This window comes from Octodon degus, unplaced genomic scaffold (genome assembly GCF_000260255.1).
Source record: "Octodon degus isolate 3935 unplaced genomic scaffold, OctDeg1.0 scaffold00080, whole genome shotgun sequence".
Lineage (NCBI taxonomy): Eukaryota > Metazoa > Chordata > Mammalia > Rodentia > Octodontidae > Octodon > Octodon degus.
The window spans coordinates 1,854,842-1,872,307 of record NW_004524656.1 but is presented as its reverse complement, the minus strand read 5'-3'; the positions used below and the strand labels follow the sequence as shown (position 1 = coordinate 1,872,307).

At 46.4% G+C, this 17,466-nt stretch overlaps 1 protein-coding gene, 1 long non-coding RNA gene and 2 other non-coding genes across 4 annotated transcripts in view; 1 reads left to right on the top strand and 3 right to left on the bottom strand.

Moving 5' to 3' along the window:
• Positions 1–8,592: 8,592 nt before the first annotated feature.
• Hspa8 (heat shock protein family A (Hsp70) member 8) lies at positions 8,593–13,118 on the bottom strand. Its single transcript, XM_004636394.3, has 9 exons — positions 13,011–13,118; positions 12,145–12,354; positions 11,467–11,672; positions 11,151–11,303; positions 10,520–11,075; positions 10,106–10,308; positions 9,693–9,891; positions 9,299–9,531; positions 8,593–9,007 (listed from the first exon to the last, which is right to left on the bottom strand). Exons 2-9 carry the CDS (start codon positions 12,347–12,349, stop codon positions 8,822–8,824), a joined length of 1,941 nt encoding a protein of 646 aa, XP_004636451.1. The 5' UTR covers positions 12,350–12,354; positions 13,011–13,118; the 3' UTR covers positions 8,593–8,821.
• On the bottom strand, positions 9,152–9,241 carry LOC111818135. Its single transcript, XR_002822199.1, has one exon. It is a non-coding gene; the product is annotated as a small nucleolar RNA SNORD14 (small nucleolar RNA).
• Positions 10,378–10,463, bottom strand: LOC111818136. The gene has a single exon (XR_002822200.1). It is a non-coding gene; the product is annotated as a small nucleolar RNA SNORD14 (small nucleolar RNA).
• Positions 13,119–13,565: 447 nt separating the features above from the next.
• LOC111818125 overlaps positions 13,566–17,466 on the top strand; it is a 48,095-nt gene continuing 44,194 nt past the window's right edge. Inside the window, exon 1 of the long non-coding RNA XR_002822189.1 lies at positions 13,566–13,654. This is a non-coding gene — a long non-coding RNA (uncharacterized LOC111818125). The remainder of the gene's footprint in view (positions 13,655–17,466) is intronic.

Below are 17,466 nucleotides of genomic sequence, written 5' to 3'. Positions count from 1 at the left end.
ACTGAAAAAAATAAATAAATAAAAGGACTGGCCAAATAGCTTAGTGGACTAAAGCACCTGCTCTGGCAAGGTGCAGCAGCTGGGGTTCAGTCTCCCCGCCCTGCCCCCAGTGTACACTGAGCCGGTGATCGAGACTGGATGTGGTGGTACACTTGTAATCCCAGTGCTGAGAACAGGAAAGCCACTACAAGTCCAAGCTACATGGTGAGACCCGTACACCCTATGTAGACCCTGTACCAAATACATAGAAAAATAAAAACAATTTTAGAAATATAAATAAAAAATAAATTGTTGGAGAGTGACAATGCTAGAAAAGATCACTCAAAAAGTACATTAGAGGGCTGGGGAGATGGCTCAGTAGAATAACTGCTTCCCTGGCAAGCACAAGGGCCTGAGATCAATTCCCGGTGCTGCAAGAAAAAAAAAAAAGAAAAGAAAAAAAGAACATTAGAAATAGTCTGCATCATTAAGGCTGGAACACCAAGGAAAGAGGAGGGGGGTGTCAGCCCCCCTAGGCTTGGAGAGAAGGTCCCATAAAGCTGGGATGCAGACCGTGAGGAAGGGTTGACTCTCGCTTGTTGCTGAGCCTCAGAGCTGGAATTCAGACCTCCGAGGAAGTGGTTTCACCAGTGCGGACATCTCTGTGGCGCAGTCATGCTGGCTCTGGGTATGCTGGACACTAGAGCTGCCGGCTGACCTCAGGATCAAAGGCCACTGCTGAGTGATGCTGTTAGTGACAGCCATCGAGTCCTCCACCCTTCCTCCTGCTCTGGTCTCCCTCTGATTCCTCTAACAGGGAGGGACACTCACCTGGGATCACTTGGCAAGAAGTATGGTTTTCAGTGTCCCAGACCAGCATCAACAGGCAGTCTAGAAGAGGGGGCCTGGAGCTAGAGACAATAACTTAGTAAGTAAATGGCATCATCCCTCCCAAACTGCTTTCTGTCACTTCACCTCACCCGTGAGTGCCAGTTCTGACTGCCAGAGTAATACTGAACATATTCACGCTCTTCACTTACTTAAAAATAGCTATCCCAATCTCCTCATGGTGTGCTTCTTCCAGCCTAAAAGAATCTTTTATTGATTTCTTCTCTGTGGGCTCCTTAGAACAGGGAGTCTTACATGACTCATTTTTGTACCTCTTGGAGCCAGTATAATACCATGATGCTTTGTGGAATGCCAGGTGTTTCTTAGCATTGATCTGAATGGTCCGCTTGCTCTAGGTTTTTTTTTTTTTTTAAACATTTATTTATTTATTTATTTATTTATTTATTTATTTATTGTGTGTGTGTGTGTGTGGCCAGCTCAGCCCACTTGGGGGCAGGGCTGGCTGGCATGTGGTGCTGGGGGATTGAACCGCGGTCCCTGATGCTTTGCCAAGCTTGTTCCAAGTAGGTGCTTTAGACCACTGAGCCATCTCGCCAGCCCCATTGCTCTAGGTTTTTGGAAATTAGTTTTATACTGAACCCCACTCATTCTTCCCCCAAAGCCAGGGCCTAATCCAGGTACTCGAATTTGCTTGCCCACTCTGCAAAGCAGTTCACTCACTCTACAAAGCCTCGTTGCTCTGGTAGTTAATAGTTGAGACATCCGCGCAAGGACAGCTCTCAGTCCACACTCAAGGGGACAGGCTGAAAGGAAACCCAAACAGAAGGGGCAGGTTAAGAGGGAAATGTAGAGGAATTTGTGAGGATGGCGTGTTAGCTTGTCTTTAAAAACTGTAACAGATACCTAAGATAATTGATTTAAAGGAAAAAAAAGTCTATTTTGTCTCATAGTTTTGGAAGTTTTCACCCATGATCAGTTGAGCTTGTCTTTGGGCCTATGGCAGGACAGCACATCATGGCAGTAGGTTCAGCGAGACTTCAATTCATGGTCAGGTCACCAACGACAGAAAGTGGCAATGAGTCCCCATCTCTTAAAGTTTGCACCATGTCCCCAAGCAGCAAACTGAGTAAGAAGGCTTTACCACATGGGCCCTTGGTGGCCACTTCAGATCCTCTCGCCTTGCCGCTGCTGCACCCTCCTTCTCAGCTTTCACCAGCGCTCTGGACAATTAGTCAGCAGAGATCCTTGGTCACAGTGGGCACTTTCAGAAAGGCATACAGCAGGTGGGTAAGAAAGCTCAGTAGACTAAGCACCTGCTTGGCAAGCACAGGGACTGGGGTTCAATCCCCTATACCACATGCCAGCCCCACCCCCAAGTGTACTGAGCCAGCCACCAAGACCTGGTGTGGTGGCACATGCCTATAATGGGGAGGCTGAAAACAGGAGGATTACTACAAGTCCGAGCTATGTAGTGAGACCCTGTACCAAATACATTTTTAAAAAAAGAAAGAAAGAGGGGCTTGGGAGATGGCTCAGTAGAATAAGCGCTTCCCTGGCAAGCACAAGGGCCTGAGCTCAATCCCCAGTTCTGCAAAAAAAGAAAAGAAAAAGGAAAAAAAAAAAAAAAAGAAAAGAAAGAAAGAAACTGAGTTTTGAAAGACTTAGTTTCACAAAAATTCTTTCAAAGTTTCCATGTGTGGAAAAGGAAAATATCTAGAACAGCCAAAACAACCCTTATAAAGAAGAACAAAGTTGAAAGACTCACACTCCCTGATTTTTAAGACTTACTAAAAGCTTAGTAATCACAAAGTTTGTAATCAAACTTAATTGCCAAATGTAACTGCTCTAGCTATCTATCTAATAAACACCTCTAAAATGGTGATTTAAAGTCAGTAATTTTTATTTTATTCCCAATCCTGGGTGTTGACCAGTCGCAGCTAAACAGTTGTCCCTTAGTGTCTCATGGAATGTGCTCCACAGAGCTGGGGCTGAGTCTCAGCCTCATTCTTTACTCACAGGTCTGGGGCCCGGGCTTGGACCCACACATCGGCCAGAAGAGCTGAGGATCCTTAGGCCCGTCTCCCTGTGTGGCCGTTCCCCATGGATGCCTAGAGGAACCAGCCTGCCTACGGGGAAGCTGAAATCCAGAGGACCATCATCTGGACTCAGAGGTTCCCCAGTACCCTTCTCTACACTCTCCATTAGAGGTCAGTCGCCAAGGCCAGCACATGTTCACAGGGACAGGAGTTAGACTCTGTTCTTGGTGAGAAAAGTGTCAAAGAATCGCGGTGCAGTGCCTGAACTAAGCCATGCTTGGCCTGAAAGAAAACTACAATACGAAAAGGAAGCCATGTGGCGAATGGTGGAGATGCCACCTGTGACTCTTTGAGCTTTGCTAAGCATCCCGATGAGATGTGTCCCCAAACGGCAGGGGTGACAGTCTTTGCTGTGTAAAGTGTGAACCCTTACTCAACTAGTGAGGTCCCCCAAATCTCATGTTCTCCTTCACTTCCAGGCCTTTGCTGTTGCTACCAGTGAGTGTGCCCTTCTCTTTCCTCTGGCTTTCTCCTACTCGTTCTTCAGGATGTCTTAGGCATTGGCTTCTCCAGGGAGGCCTTCTTGGTCCTCAGGCTGGGACTGTGCCCCTCCTGTGGGTGCTGTGGAATCAACGCCTACCAGCGTCTCCTGGCTACCCATGCAGGACAGCAAAGGTATGGGCAGTATTTTCTACTCCTTTCTGTCTGCTTCATCATTCTATTAGGTGACAAAGAACTTAAGCAAGGGGGTGGACTATTCCTGAGCCACAATAGGATTCAGAGCAATATAAGCAGCTGCAAAGTATCTCGCATTGTCCCGATGTCTCCTGCATCACCTCCCTGCACAGGCAAATGGGAGCTGAGCCAAGCTGGTCTGATGGAGTGATTAGCTAGTCCCGTCGTGTGAACAGCCAACTCTGCAATCTGCTCAGCCATGACCTCCCCTCCAGTCTCCCCAAATCAGCCAAGTCCTCTTCCTAGTTCCTCTCTGGGAGTAGATCGACCTGCTTCCCACTAAAACCTTAGACGCGATAATAGGAGAAAAAAAAATAAGGGTCGAGAGTAGGACAATTGGTGGCAACGAGATGAACACAGATTAATGATGTGGACCTCGCCCTGGCCTCCCCAGCCCAGACCAGGGAAGGTTCATGGTTGATACCCATTAAAGAGCTTAATGAAATAATTATAATTCACACCCCAGAGCATCAAAGAATCAATACTGGGGAACTCTGAGCCACTCTGGGGATGGAATCCCACTGGCCTCACAGTTCAGCCCAGCAGGTAGAGCTGGTGGAAGCAAATGCAGTTGACACAGAAGTTGCATTAAAAGAGGGCAATAATAGATTAAAAGCTGCCGGAATCCTGGTGACTAGACATCAATAACCTTTATTTCCCACCTTGCCCCAATTCTGCCCCCTCCATGCACTATTAGCCCAAATCGATGGGCTGTCAATTGACAGCAGCAGCCTCAGCATTAATGCGAGCTCACAAAGGAAGCCCGGCCCTATATTATCACTTCTCTCACTTCCAAATTACCACATAATGCTGGCCACAGGCAGCCTGTGACATGTCAACGCTACACACTATTTGTTCAGATTGGCCTAAACATTTCATGGTTAAAGATTTCATCAGAGACTTGATGACAAATAAACTGCTATCCACAGGGAAACCATTGGAAATAAGAGAATTAGACATTGTTTTGGGAAACTAGAGAGACAATGGAGGGGTGAAGGATGGAGAGAAATGAAACGTACAGCTGGTGGCCTGCTGCGGCAGCAGCTTCAGGGGAAGGCTGCAATTAAAAGGCCTTTTTGTTAGGCCCACTGAAGATGGAGTATGTGGACTGCAGTTTGCTTTCTATTTCCTGGCAAGAGTGGGGAGGGGATTCCTAACCCCCAGAGCCTCAGGATGTGACCTTCCTTATTTAAATGTAGGGTTTTTACAGGGGTACTCAGGTTACAATGAAGGCATTAGGATGCATGTCATTATAAAATGGCCCATTTGGGAGAAAGGACCCAGGCAGTGAGAATTTGAACTCACACAGGAAGATAACCAGGTGACAATAACGAGGCTGCCAAGGTGGGGCAGGGGTAGTTCCTTCCCTAAAGCCTTCAGAGAGAGCCCAGAGTTGCCCACAGCTTGCCTTAGACTTCAGCTCCAAAACTGTTGAGGCATAGTTTTGATTCCTTTGTTATGGTACCATTAGGGAACGTAGGCACAGAGTTAAATGCTTACCATCCTCATAACAAACAGAATGGTCAGGTATTCTAACTCCATTTCACAGGTAGACAGCTTCAGAAACAATCTGCTTAAAATGATGCACTTGGACAGAGCTGGTCTCTCTGGATAGAAACATGAGAAACAGGGCTGGCCAGATAGTTCAGCAGACTGAAGCGCCTGTTTAGGCAGAGCCCAGTGGCCAGAGTTCGATCCCTGGCATGCCGTGCTGGTCCACCCCAGGGGCATGCTAAGCCACAACTGAGACTGGGTGTAGTGGCACCCACCTGTAGTCCCAGCTCGTAGGAGAATGAGAACAGGAGAATCACTACCAGTCCAATCTATGTAGTGAGACCCTGTACACTCTGTAGACCCTGTCCCAAAATTCATTAAAAAGAAAACATGAGAAACACTAAGTCAACAAACAGAATAAAGTTCTGCTGAGCATTTCCAAGGTCTTTTCAAGTGGTACTTGCTTGCAACCTGCTTTCTTTTTAGCCCAGTCTCGTGTGAGCTGGGCATGGTGGTGTACACCCATCTGGGAGGCTGAGGCAGGAGGCTTGTGAGTCCAAGGCCAGCTTGGATCACATAATGACTGTCTCAAAAAACACCAAAACCTGGGCTGAGGAGATAGCTCGGCGGTCTAAGCGCCAGTGCAAGGACCCAGGTTTGACCCCCAATACCACACGCCACACTGGCCCTGCACTGAGCTGGCCACTGAAACTAGGCATGATAGTATACGCCCGCAATCCTAGCACTGGGGAGGCTGAGACTGGAGAATCACTGAGTCTGAGCTGTGTAGCAAAACCACGTACCAACTAAATAAATACGTAACTAAACAAATAGATTTTTTTAAAAAACAAAAACCCCACCAAATCCATAAGCAACCTGAGCATGGAACCTCTATCTACTTGACATGGCAGATCATGCCTGTAATCCCAGCACTCGAAAAAGGCTGAGAGTGGGGCTGGCGAGATAGCTCAGCAAACTAAAGTGCCTGCTCAGGCAAGCTTACGCAAAGCACAGGGACTGAGGCTCTTCCCCAGCACCACATGCTGCACCAGGCCTGCTCCCAGGGTGGCTGAGCCTGCCAGAGTCCAGGAGTGGTGGTGCACGCCTGTAATCCCAGCACTAAGGAGGCTGAAAGCAGGACAGCATGAGTCCGAGCTGTGTGGTGAAACTCTGTTAACAACCAAGTACATTTAAAAAAAGCAAAGCAAAGCAAAACAAAGCAAAAGGCCGAGAGGACATTCAAGTTCCAACCCTGCCTGGGCATCTTAGACCCTTTCTCAAAAGCAAACGAATGTGGGGATGAAGGTAAAGGCAAAGATGTTGGTCTAACCCCATTGCCATGAATAAAAAAAAGTTGACATGTTACAACACTGAAAGCAGCCAATCACAAATGATCACCTATTTTTTTTTTTTTTCCTGAGGTAATGCAGCAGAGGTGAAGGGATGATCACCTATTTGTCCATTTTATGCATATAAAATGCCCAGAATGGACTATCTTTTGGGACAGAACATAGATTGATGATATAAGCTCAAGAGGCAGGAGACACACAGAGCTAATAATGGGGATGAGATTTTGCTTGGGCCTGAGTAAATCCTTTGAACAAACTAAAAATATTGAATGAGCAACGTGCACAGCACAGGGTCTTCTTAATGAAACAGTTACACACATCAAGTCTCATGAGCTCGGTGGTACAGCACTCGCACGGTGTGCACAAGGCCCTGGGTTCAACACCTTGCACTGCAGATCAGGGGCGAGGGAAGTAACATGGAATGTAACAGAGTGGTGTCAGCAAAGGCTCTTGCCACGGCTGCCCACTGCACTTTTGTGCTCTTTGCCCCTGTACTCACTAGCACCAACAGGGGCTGACCTGCAGGAACACAAATACAGGAACTTGCAGTTGCAGTGCGGCTGTTCTCATTTGTTGTGCTGTCTCTTTGTGATACAAAAACACCTGACAAAACCCATCCCTGCATCCAAGCACCCTGTGGCTGGTCTATAATTAGCTACTGCCATCTAGTGGACAAAGACATCCTTACAACAGCAAACATCAATGTTCTCTACTTCTCCCCAATACGGAGTTCCATTCGCTGAACCTTCAGAATGTGAAAGGTGCCTTTCCTATCGAAAGCCTAAGGCCTAGACCACCACAGGTACTCTATTGTTTGAACAAAGAACTATGTGCACCTACTGAGACAGATCTCCCTATGTAGTTCAGGCTGATCTGAACTCTAGCTTCACCTATGCTCACGCCACACCTGGTATGCTGAAGTATGCGAACTGCCAATTAAGGGAAAAATCTCTTCGAGCTGTGCCTGAAAGCACACACTGGTCACCTGTAAACGCATTCTGGGAAGCAAAGGCAGAACAAGTCCAGTGAGACCACCTCTCAAAACAGGGTTGGAGACAACTCCGGGCAAAGGTTCCAGATCCAATCAACTGTACATGCATGTGTAGGGGGACTTAAGAGCTGCAACTGAAAAAGGCTCCGCACAACGTGCCTATTGCAAACTAGACATTGGGAAGCCAATGATCTTTACAGCTCTACATCTGCGTAGCGGTATTGTGTAAGAGGTGCTTCAATCTCTGCAACCATACTCATCACCCTGTTTGTTTCTAATTTTCAGAGAATCAAGGAAAATGACATGCCAATTCAATCTGATGGTAAATGGTTACTGCCCCTGTATTTTCATCTTTCTCCAATATCCTGCAGTGGCTGGGTGGGGCTGCCCATTTAGCCAGCTTGGAGGTAGGCCTAGCTCAGTTCACAAAATCCCAATATAGAATACTGCCCTCCAACTACCTCAGTGCATCTTCCCTTTCCTTCAATATACCTGTTACACCCTAGCCCACTACTCATGCACCAGGGTTTACCTGTCCTCAGCTACTTACCCATACAAAGCCTAATTCTCTAGAACCCACTTCCTCTATACTAACAAGCTACATGTAGGGCAAATGCTGAAAACTAATACTATGTCAAATATAGAACTTGCCCAGGCTTTCCTAGAACTAAGCCATTACTCTCAAAACTCTTGGAGAGACCTCACTTCCCAAACCTAAGTAGTAATGCTTTGTTTCCACTGCATATGCAGAGGAAACTAGCTGAATGTCAACACTAAGATCAAGCTGCTTTAAGCACTGTGCTATCCAATAGGAACTGTTAACTTTTTCCTATGTACAGCCTGTGATCACGCTGCTCGTGTGACACCCTGACCACTAGGTGGCAGTTTAGTATATCTGAAAATGAACCCATTACCCAGCTGATTTGTACAAGTATATAGAACCAATGTCTGCATCTGTAGCTCATTCACAACTGGCTTCCAACAGTTTTGTGAACTGAAAAGAACCAAATGTTAACTTTAACACTCCTCAGAACAATGGACAAGTCACCTGCCCTTCAACCGTATCAGTCATAGCTCTCACGGAACAGGTACCTAGGTAAGTGTTGGTCATTGTTTTACACAGAATAGGCTGACCAAACAAGTCACTGAGACAAACTACATGGTGCCAATTTAAATATTTATTGAAGACATTGCATTTTCACTTATAGTACAGTGCTTAAAGTGCAATGCTATGTTTCCCTGTGTACATGTTCCATTATTCAAGTATTGAGAATGCCCAGTACTTTACTATAGCAGTTCAACTTTAACTGCTACAGAATTTGCTACAAATTTAGGTCCTTCAATTTTATTGGTTGTGGAAGAATGCTATATTTTTATTTAAAGTTGGCTTAATCAACCTCTTCAATGGTGGGTCCCGAGGAAGCACCACCAGAGGGAGGAGCTCCTCCACCAGGGAAGCCCCCAGGCATTCCTCCAGGCATGCCACCTGCACTCTGGTAGAGCTTGGTGATGATGGGATTGCAGACTTTCTCCAGCTCCTTCTGCTGATGTTCAAATTCTTCTTTCTCCGCAGTCTGAAAACAAAAGTTTTTATACCAAATTAAATATAGTGCCTGTGACTTACAGGATTGAGCATAACCTCACATTTTTCATATACTATTCATGAAGAAAGCCCACTACCCTATTAAACAAGGCCTTTTTAAACAAAAATCCCAAAGTCACTCAGACATCCAAGGAAGGTATAAACTACCAACATGTCTTAATATTCTGGTGGAAACTGCGAATGTTTGGACCTTTCATCATAGTGACCTTCATATTAAGCCCAGTTGTGTCTACTGATAAGTTCCCAGCCAAGAAAAACCAACCTGATTCTTATCCAGCCAGTTGATGATCTCATTGCACTTGTCAAGAATCTTTTGTTTATCTTCATCATTAATCTTGCCTTGAAGCTTCTCATCTTCAACTGTTGCTTTCATATTGAAAGCATAGGACTCCAATGAGTTCTTGGAGGACACTTTGTCCCTTTGCTTCTCATCTTCAGCCTTGTACTTCTCTGCTTCCTGGACCATACGTTCTATGTCCTCCTTGCTCAAACGGCCTAAAAATTAAATAAAACCTTTTGAGTTTCTGAGTTAAAACATCTAGTTAAGACTAGTTTGTGCCTATGACCCTACAGACCAACAGCTAGGTCTGTGGTGAGAACTAAATGGATATGCTTATACTAATTCCAACATACAGCACTTCCAAAGTCTCACTTACCCTTATCATTAGTGATGGTAATCTTGTTCTCTTTTCCTGTACTTTTATCGACTGCAGAAACATTGAGGATGCCATTGGCATCAATATCAAAAGTTACTTCAATCTGAGGAACACCACGGGGTGCGGGAGGTATGCCTGTGAGTTCAAACTTGCCAAGCAGGTTGTTATCCTTGGTCATGGCTCGCTCACCTTCATATACCTTTGTGAAAATAAGTACATGTTAGTAATTTTTTTCTTAACACTTTAATGTGCAGTTCAGCTAGGAAAGACTGATCGCTCAGACATCCAAGGAAGGAACTGGCCAACACGAAACTTCTGGTGGAAACTACGAATGGTTTTGGATTCCATCATCACAGCGGGCAGTCCTCTCCTGATCTTGACCCCTGTAATCCAAGCCAAAAGTGTAAAAATACCTGAATGAGCACGCCAGGCTGGTTGTCTGAGTAGGTAGTGAAGGTCTGGGTCTGCTTGGTAGGAATGGTGGTATTGTGCTTGATGAGGGCTGTCATGACTCCACCAGCAGTTTCAATACCAAGAGAAAGAGGAGTAACATCCAACAGGAGCAAATCTTGGACGTTTTCAGACTTGTCTCCAGATAAAATGGCTGCCTGAACAGCTACAACAAAAAGTAACATTTAGATACATGCAGAATGCAATCCCCCAGTCACCTCACTAAACTTCTGGTTCACTCAGACATCCAAGGAAGGAACTAGCCAACACAAAATTTCTGGTGGAAACTACGAATGGTTTTGGAATCCATCATCACAGTGAACCAAACTGGCCTATAAGATTGCCCACAGTCTTACTGCTAACAGTAATATTGTTACCTGCACCATAAGCAACAGCCTCATCAGGATTGATGCTCTTATTCAATTCTTTTCCATTGAAGAAATCTTGCAAAAGCTTCTGGATCTTGGGGATACGGGTAGAACCACCCACTAGGACAATATCATGGATCTGAGACTTGTCCAGTTTAGCATCTCGAAGAGCCTTCTCCACAGGGTCCAGAGTGCCACGGAACAGGTCAGCATTCAATTCTTCAAACTGAGCATGAGTAATGGAGGTGTAGAAATCAATTCCTTCATAGAGGGAATCAATCTCAATACTGGCTTGGGTGCTGGAAGAAAGGGTTCTCTTAGCTCGCTCACATGCAGTACGCAAACGGCGGACAGCTCTTTTGTTCTCACTGATATCCTTCTTGTGCTTGCGCTTGAACTCAGCAATGAAATGATTGACCATTCGATTGTCAAAATCTTCTCCACCTAAGTGGGTGTCTCCAGCTGTAGATTTCACTTCAAAGATTCCGTCTTCAATAGTGAGGATTGACACATCAAAAGTGCCACCTCCTAAGTCAAAAATCAGCACATTTCTTTCAGCTCCAACCTGCCATAAAAACACACTATTACAATTCTGTTAACTCAAAATTATTCATGTGCTTTCTTTGTACAAAGTACATACCTTTTTGTCTAAGCCATAAGCAATAGCAGCAGCAGTTGGTTCGTTGATAATTCTAAGTACGTTAAGACCAGCAATAGTTCCAGCATCTTTGGTTGCCTGATGCTGAGAGTCATTGAAGTAAGCTGGCACAGTAACCACAGCATTGGTAACAGTCTAAAAAGAAAAATCCATTGTGAATAACAATCCTTAATACTGCCAAGTACATTCATATAAACTTCAGTACTAAATGGATTTTATACAACCTTTAAAAAATGAAATTCTTTTCCTGACCTCGCAAAACACAGGCATATAGTACTATCAATGTACATAAGCTCACCTTGCCTAGATAAGCTTCTGCAATCTCCTTCATCTTTGTCAGCACCATAGAAGACACCTCCTCTGGGTAAAAGCTTTTTGTCTCTCCTTTGTATTCTACTTGAACCTTGGGCCTGCCTGCATCATTCACCACCATGAAGGGCCAGTGCTTCATATCAGACTGAACAACAGCATCATCAAATCTACGTCCAATCAGACGTTTAGCATCTGTAAGACACCAAGTACAATGTATTATTAGGCAGTGAACACTTCAGATAAAGCCCAGAGAAGGGCACATATATCAGCGGTAGAATTCTGGGTCAGAATGTACAAGAGCATGTCCCCTAGTATGCAAAAAGTACCTCATGCTCAATTAACAAACCCATTGTCATAGGTGCTTTTCTTTAACTACTAGACACAAAAAAGGTTATTAACACAGTAAGTTTCTATAGACCAACTAAAAAGCCACAAATCTGTCTTATCTTTGGAAAGTTCAGGCTGGCCTCGAACTTGGAAATGAATGATCCTCCTACTCTAAATGCTGAGATTACAGGCCTGTGCCGCCATGCCTGGCTCAAGAAAAAAAAAAAAAAACCTTCCTCGTTTTAACATCCGGCCCTTGCCACTTAATAAATTTCAGCTTCCTCACCATTTCCCTTTCCTCAGCTTCCCAAATTTTCCCTTTCAACTAGGCACTTACCAAAAACTGTGTTGGTGGGGTTCATAGCCACTTGATTTTTTGCGGCATCTCCAATCAGTCGCTCCGTGTCAGTGAAAGCTACATAGCTTGGCGTGGTTCGATTTCCCTGATCATTAGCAATTATCTCCACCTTTCCGTGCTGGAAGACACCCACACAGGAGTAGGTGGTGCCAAGATCAATGCCAACTGCAGGTCCTTTCGACATGGTTGCTGTAAAGAAAAAGGCAGTGGCTTTAATAGGGTTTTGTTTTTTTTTTAGCCTAACAGTCCAAATGAAATAGGGCGATTACCCATGGGCCTAAGTCTCATCTGTGTAAACTGCAGAGGGTGGGGAGGCAGCGCTGCAGTCTAGGTTGCTGTGCCAACTCTAGCGCCCGACGTAGCCGAGCACGTGGCCGCCCTGGGAGCCCCCAGCCCTCTTCTAGAACCCGGGATCATGCGCGGCCATGTCTCCTTTCTTTAACTCTCCCAAAGCCGCTGCGGGGTGCACGCCAAGGAAGGTTTCTCTTGACGCTCAGGTAACGCGCGGAGCCAACTTTCTCACACGCCTCAGCGGATGCGATACGCTCTGCTTCAGCCACGCGGTCAGGAAGCTGGGGTCGGGGCGCCGCCCTGTTCACGCGTCCACCCACGCCCGCGCACCCCAACTCGGCTCTACGGTGGACGGCGCCAGAGATATTCTATCGCTCACTGGGGAAGACTTTTAACTAAAAGCCAAAGCTGGCTCAAGACCCGCCGCAGAGTACCCCCCAACACACACCGACACCGCGCGCTCCCTCCAAAGCCCACACTGCGACAAAGCATCAGTTCTGACCCAGGTTCTCTACTTCCCAAATATCTGCCATACGTAAAATGCGAAAGTTTACCTCGCGTAAAGGCCTGGCTGTGCTAGCGAAGACGGCACACAAGGAGCCCCTCACCTACCGGCGCGTTCAATGAGACCGGTTTTCACCCGGCGCCCCCTCTCTTATACCCTGTCTCAGAACCTTCCAGAAGGGTCCCACCCCACCAGCTGCCTGTCTTGGCACCTCGACCAATGAGCGCCACGCTGCTTCCTAAAGCCCCAATGAGAAACCGTTATCGACTCCTCGGGCCTCGCCCCATCCCGCCCTCATCACGCCCACTCTCGCGATGACGCACCACCGCAGCGTTCTGGAACTTTCAGGCTCCCCTCGCCTCCCCCCGCCCCCCCAGCTCTCGGAACTGCCCGGGGAAAGGGAGGGTGGGGCCGAGAGAGGCGCGCGCGCGGGAGTTCTCAGCCCTCCGGTGGGGGAGGGGGAAACGTCAGCTTCTGCGCATGCGCCCCAGAGGACGCCAGCGGATGGGGACGGAAGAAGGCGGTGACAGAAGGGCGGGCACGCTATGAAACCACCAATGGAAGTTCCGCTACCTAAGATCTTGGCTAGTACAGAACCGAGGCTGGGTAAGCACGTCTTGAAGGGAGGGGTCTGGGCCCTTGGTGCCCGGAAAGAGAAGACGGAAGTGGAGCGAGGACAAAATGGCTGCAAAGGTTGAGCCTCCCCTCCCCCACTCGGAGTCCTCATTTCCCCTTCCCCAGCCCCCACCGCGACGCGCATGGTGGTCCTCGGGTCCCCGCCGGGCTCCGTTTTTGTATCTAGCGTGGCTTGGGGCTGCGACCGGCTCGGGTCCGGTGGGTGGGCGGTGCCAGCCGCGGCATTGGTAGGGTCACTTAAGGCCACCGCGGGGTTCCCCTGTGCCCTGCGTGGGTGCGGAGGTTGAAGAGCCCGGTCTCTCAGGGTTCCGGCGACGCCTCTGCTGTGAACTCTGCGGGAAAAGCCCAAGGTCGAGTCCGTACAGAGCCGGCCCGCCGCGCCCTCTCCGCGGCGACCATGTTTGCCCCCCACCCCCCTCACGTTTGTGGTCGTGAACGGGAGTAGCGGCCTGGCGTTTTTTCCCCTTTCTGTTTTGAAGGTGAGGCGATCTAGGTTCCGGTATCCCTGTGTCCTTCACGTACATATCCTGACCTTTTTTTTTTTTTTTCCTGTAACATGAGGTAATAATGCTTTTCCTGTCTTGACTTCTGTAAAAAATAAACGACAGAGCGTGCAGTCTTTGTTGAAAACCGAGCGACTGAGCCAGTGCGCTGTGTGCGAGGCAGGCACGGGGGCCTTGTCGTTTCTCAGTACCTGGCTTACGTCCCCAGTGCCTTTTCAGACGGACGCCTTCGTCTATTTAATAGATAAAAACAGACAGATTTTTTAGAAGCTAGCGTAACAAGAACTTTTAGCAGCAGGGCTGGATTTGGAGGGTGTCCAGACCCTGTGAGGAAAGCGATCAGAAGACCGAGGACACCTTGACCTTGTCAGAGGAAATAAAGCCTAAAACCAGATTCTAATGTATGAAAGAATGTTTCATTTTTGCCTTCTGGGTACTGTGCTGACTTGGAATCTGTGGAGTTATATACAGGTACTTCCCCCTTACTCCCAAGAGGAATTTTTTTTACTGTAGTAGAACACCACCAGGATATGGAATGTTAGAGTTTTTTTGAGATGAGATCTCGTTGTGTAGTTCAGGCTGTCCTTGAGCTCACTTTGTAATCTGGGCTGGTCTGGAATTTGGAGTGATCCTTTCTCAAGTGCTGGGATTAGTCCTGCCCCACCATGCCCAGCTCTTACAGCCCTCCTTTCCTCAACTTCCCCAAGAAGCTGGATCCAGTTTCCACAAGGAAAGAACTGAAGTAGGCTGGAAGTGGTAAAACAGGTGTGAAGTGTGTTATTAACTGTGTGTCCTCACTCTTCCTTACTGTAAGACCCTAATTCTGTGTAAAGTGAGATGGTGATTTGAGGCAAATAGGCCCCTTCATCTTAGAGTTAGGCTTGAATGAGTCATTTCCTTTTTACTAAAATGAATGGCATCCTTTGATGGGGTCAGTAACCAGGAAATGGACATCAGTGGCCAGTAACAGGAGGGCATTGAATCCAAGGCCTTAGTACAGTGCTACATCCCTGGCCCTTTTATCGTATTGAGCCAGGGTTTTCCTAAATTGCTCAGGCTGGGCTTGAATTTGAGGTTCTTCTGCCTCAGCCACTCAGATTGCTGAAATTACAGGTATGTAGTATCATGCCTAGCTCCAAGATACTAGTTTTATGTAATGTTTTTTCAATGCACAGAGTGCTTTAATTTGTTATTTAACCATCAAGAGAGTTTTCTGAGTTATCTATATTAGAAAAATTGGGATCACAGATGTTATTGTGGGTAAATAGAAAGCTGGTTAAGTTAGAGCAAACTTTTTCTGGTACAGTATAATTGTCCTTAGAAATACATTTAACTCCACCTGTACTAGGAAGTTGTGTAGTAAGGGTTACTTGATTTTATTTGGTCATCTGTACTATTCCTACTCAGGTGGAAGCCTCCCTGCAACTATACTTTCTTAATGAGATGCTGTATTTTGCTTTTTTTTTTTGCAGAACCAGGGATTGAACTCAGGCCCTTGTGCTTGCCAGGGAAGAGCTTATTCCACTGAGCCATCACCCTGGCCCCATATTTTGCATTTTTATAATTAACTCTGAGCATAGATTTTTAATCATTGAGCTAGTTGAAAAGTAGACTGGGGCCTAAGTCCACTGGTTTGGGAGAATCTCACCCAGTAACTTTATAAAGTGCTTATCTAGCATTCCTGAGGTCTGGACAATGGGTTTGATTATCAGCATCATAAAAATAACAGAATAACCCTTTTCTGGTGCTCACAATGTGTTCTTGGGGCTGGGGAGATGGCGCAGTGGAATATGCGCTTGCCAGAAGTGCAAGGGCCTGAGTTCAATCCCCGGTTCCGCCAAAAAAAAAAAAAAAAAAAAAAAAAAAAATGTGTTCTAATGTTATAGACAGCTAAGGTAGGTAAGAATATTATAGGCAGTCGGATGGGGCTGGGCCCCTTGAGGGAATCACTGCAGAAGATTGCAATTGTGGCTGGAGTTGCATCTGTCAAAGGCTGAGCCTCAAAGATAGAATGACTAGGCCTACAGGCCTCCCTAAGAGATAAGCAATAATTTTTTTTGAAGTATAGTATAATTGATATCACCTTGTCCAATAAAGTCTAGGTAGACATCAGTCAGCCAGGTGGGTGACCATCCTGATCGACCCTTCCTTAAAAAGTCTTTATTCTTTCCATGTGCACAGGCTGTGCGACCTGCTTCCTCATTGGATCAGTATTACCTAAGTGGCTGTATATTTGTAATCTTGTTGATTGATCATAGTTTTGACTCATGTTGTACCCACCTCATGATTTTATACCGACCATGTTATTTTGCTTTATAAAACAAGTGGGATCTGTGGCAGTCCACATTTGGGTCCCCTCATGTCTCAGGAGCTCCCTCGATAAATTTTTCCTACTCTTAACCTCAGTTCCTTAAAATTCATTCTTTTGGGCCAGCCAGATAGTTTAGCACACTACAGTGCCTGCTTAGGCAGATGCGGGAACCAGGGTTCCATCCCTGTGTGCCCTTGCCAGCCCCACCCCGCCCCCAGGGTGCAGGGTGCAGGGTGCGCTGAGCTGTTATTGAGACTAGGAGTGGTGATGTGTGCCTGTAATCCCAGTGCTTGTGAGGCTGAAAACAGGAAGATCACTGGAGCCCAATCTAGTAGTGATGCTATAGACCCTGTGCTAAATACATTTAAAAAAAATTAAAAATAGTTGAAATTCATTCTTTGATTTTGGGGAACACACACTTGGTGTATCTGACATCTAGCAGATTGAGAGTTACATTGTTGTAGGCAGCTAAATTACAAATATTTAGGCAGCCAGGGCTAGGCCCTCAAGGAGACAGCATGGAGGACAAGGTACATTGCAACTGTGAGGGAGACAGATGCTCCTGCTGTGGGCTAGACCTAAAGACCAAACATCAAACAAATGCTCACCTCCCTAAAGATAAGCCTCTGGGATTGATCATCACCTTGAGGAAACCAGGAAGAGTCACTAATCCAACTGCTACCAGCTAGCTACTGGATAAACTCCTGTTCTACATTTATGCCCACTTGCTATGTGACTCACTTCCCCATTTGGTCCTTGATTTAATCAATTTTACCTGAGCAAATGGTGCTTGTTTGTTGGGTTTTTTTTGTACCGGGGATTGAGCTCAGGCCCTTGCACTTGCCAGGCAAGTGCTTATTCTACTGAGCTATCTCCCTCACTCCTAGTGTTTGTAATCTCATTGGTCAACCATAGTTTTGTCTCACTTCATGCCCACCTAATAGAGTTTCCATGTTACCTACTTTAGACCCACCTCAGCACGTGGTTTTACTCTTAAAAAAAAAGTCTCTGAAAGGGACAGCTTCTCGGGGACAACCCACTCCGGCCCCCCTTCT

Bases quoted from the DNA above. Each gene is read 5' to 3' on its own strand.
- Hspa8 (XM_004636394.3), bottom strand. From the start codon at position 12,349: ATGTCGAAAGGACCTGCAGTTGGCATTGATCTTGGCACCACCTACTCC. The intron at 11,673-12,144 runs GTAAGTGCCTAG...GGTGTCTTACAG, and splicing joins CCCCACCAACACAGTTTTTG to ATGCTAAACGTCTGATTGGA. The intron at 11,076-11,150 runs GTATGTACTTTG...TTTTTATGGCAG, and splicing joins CTTATGGCTTAGACAAAAAG to GTTGGAGCTGAAAGAAATGT.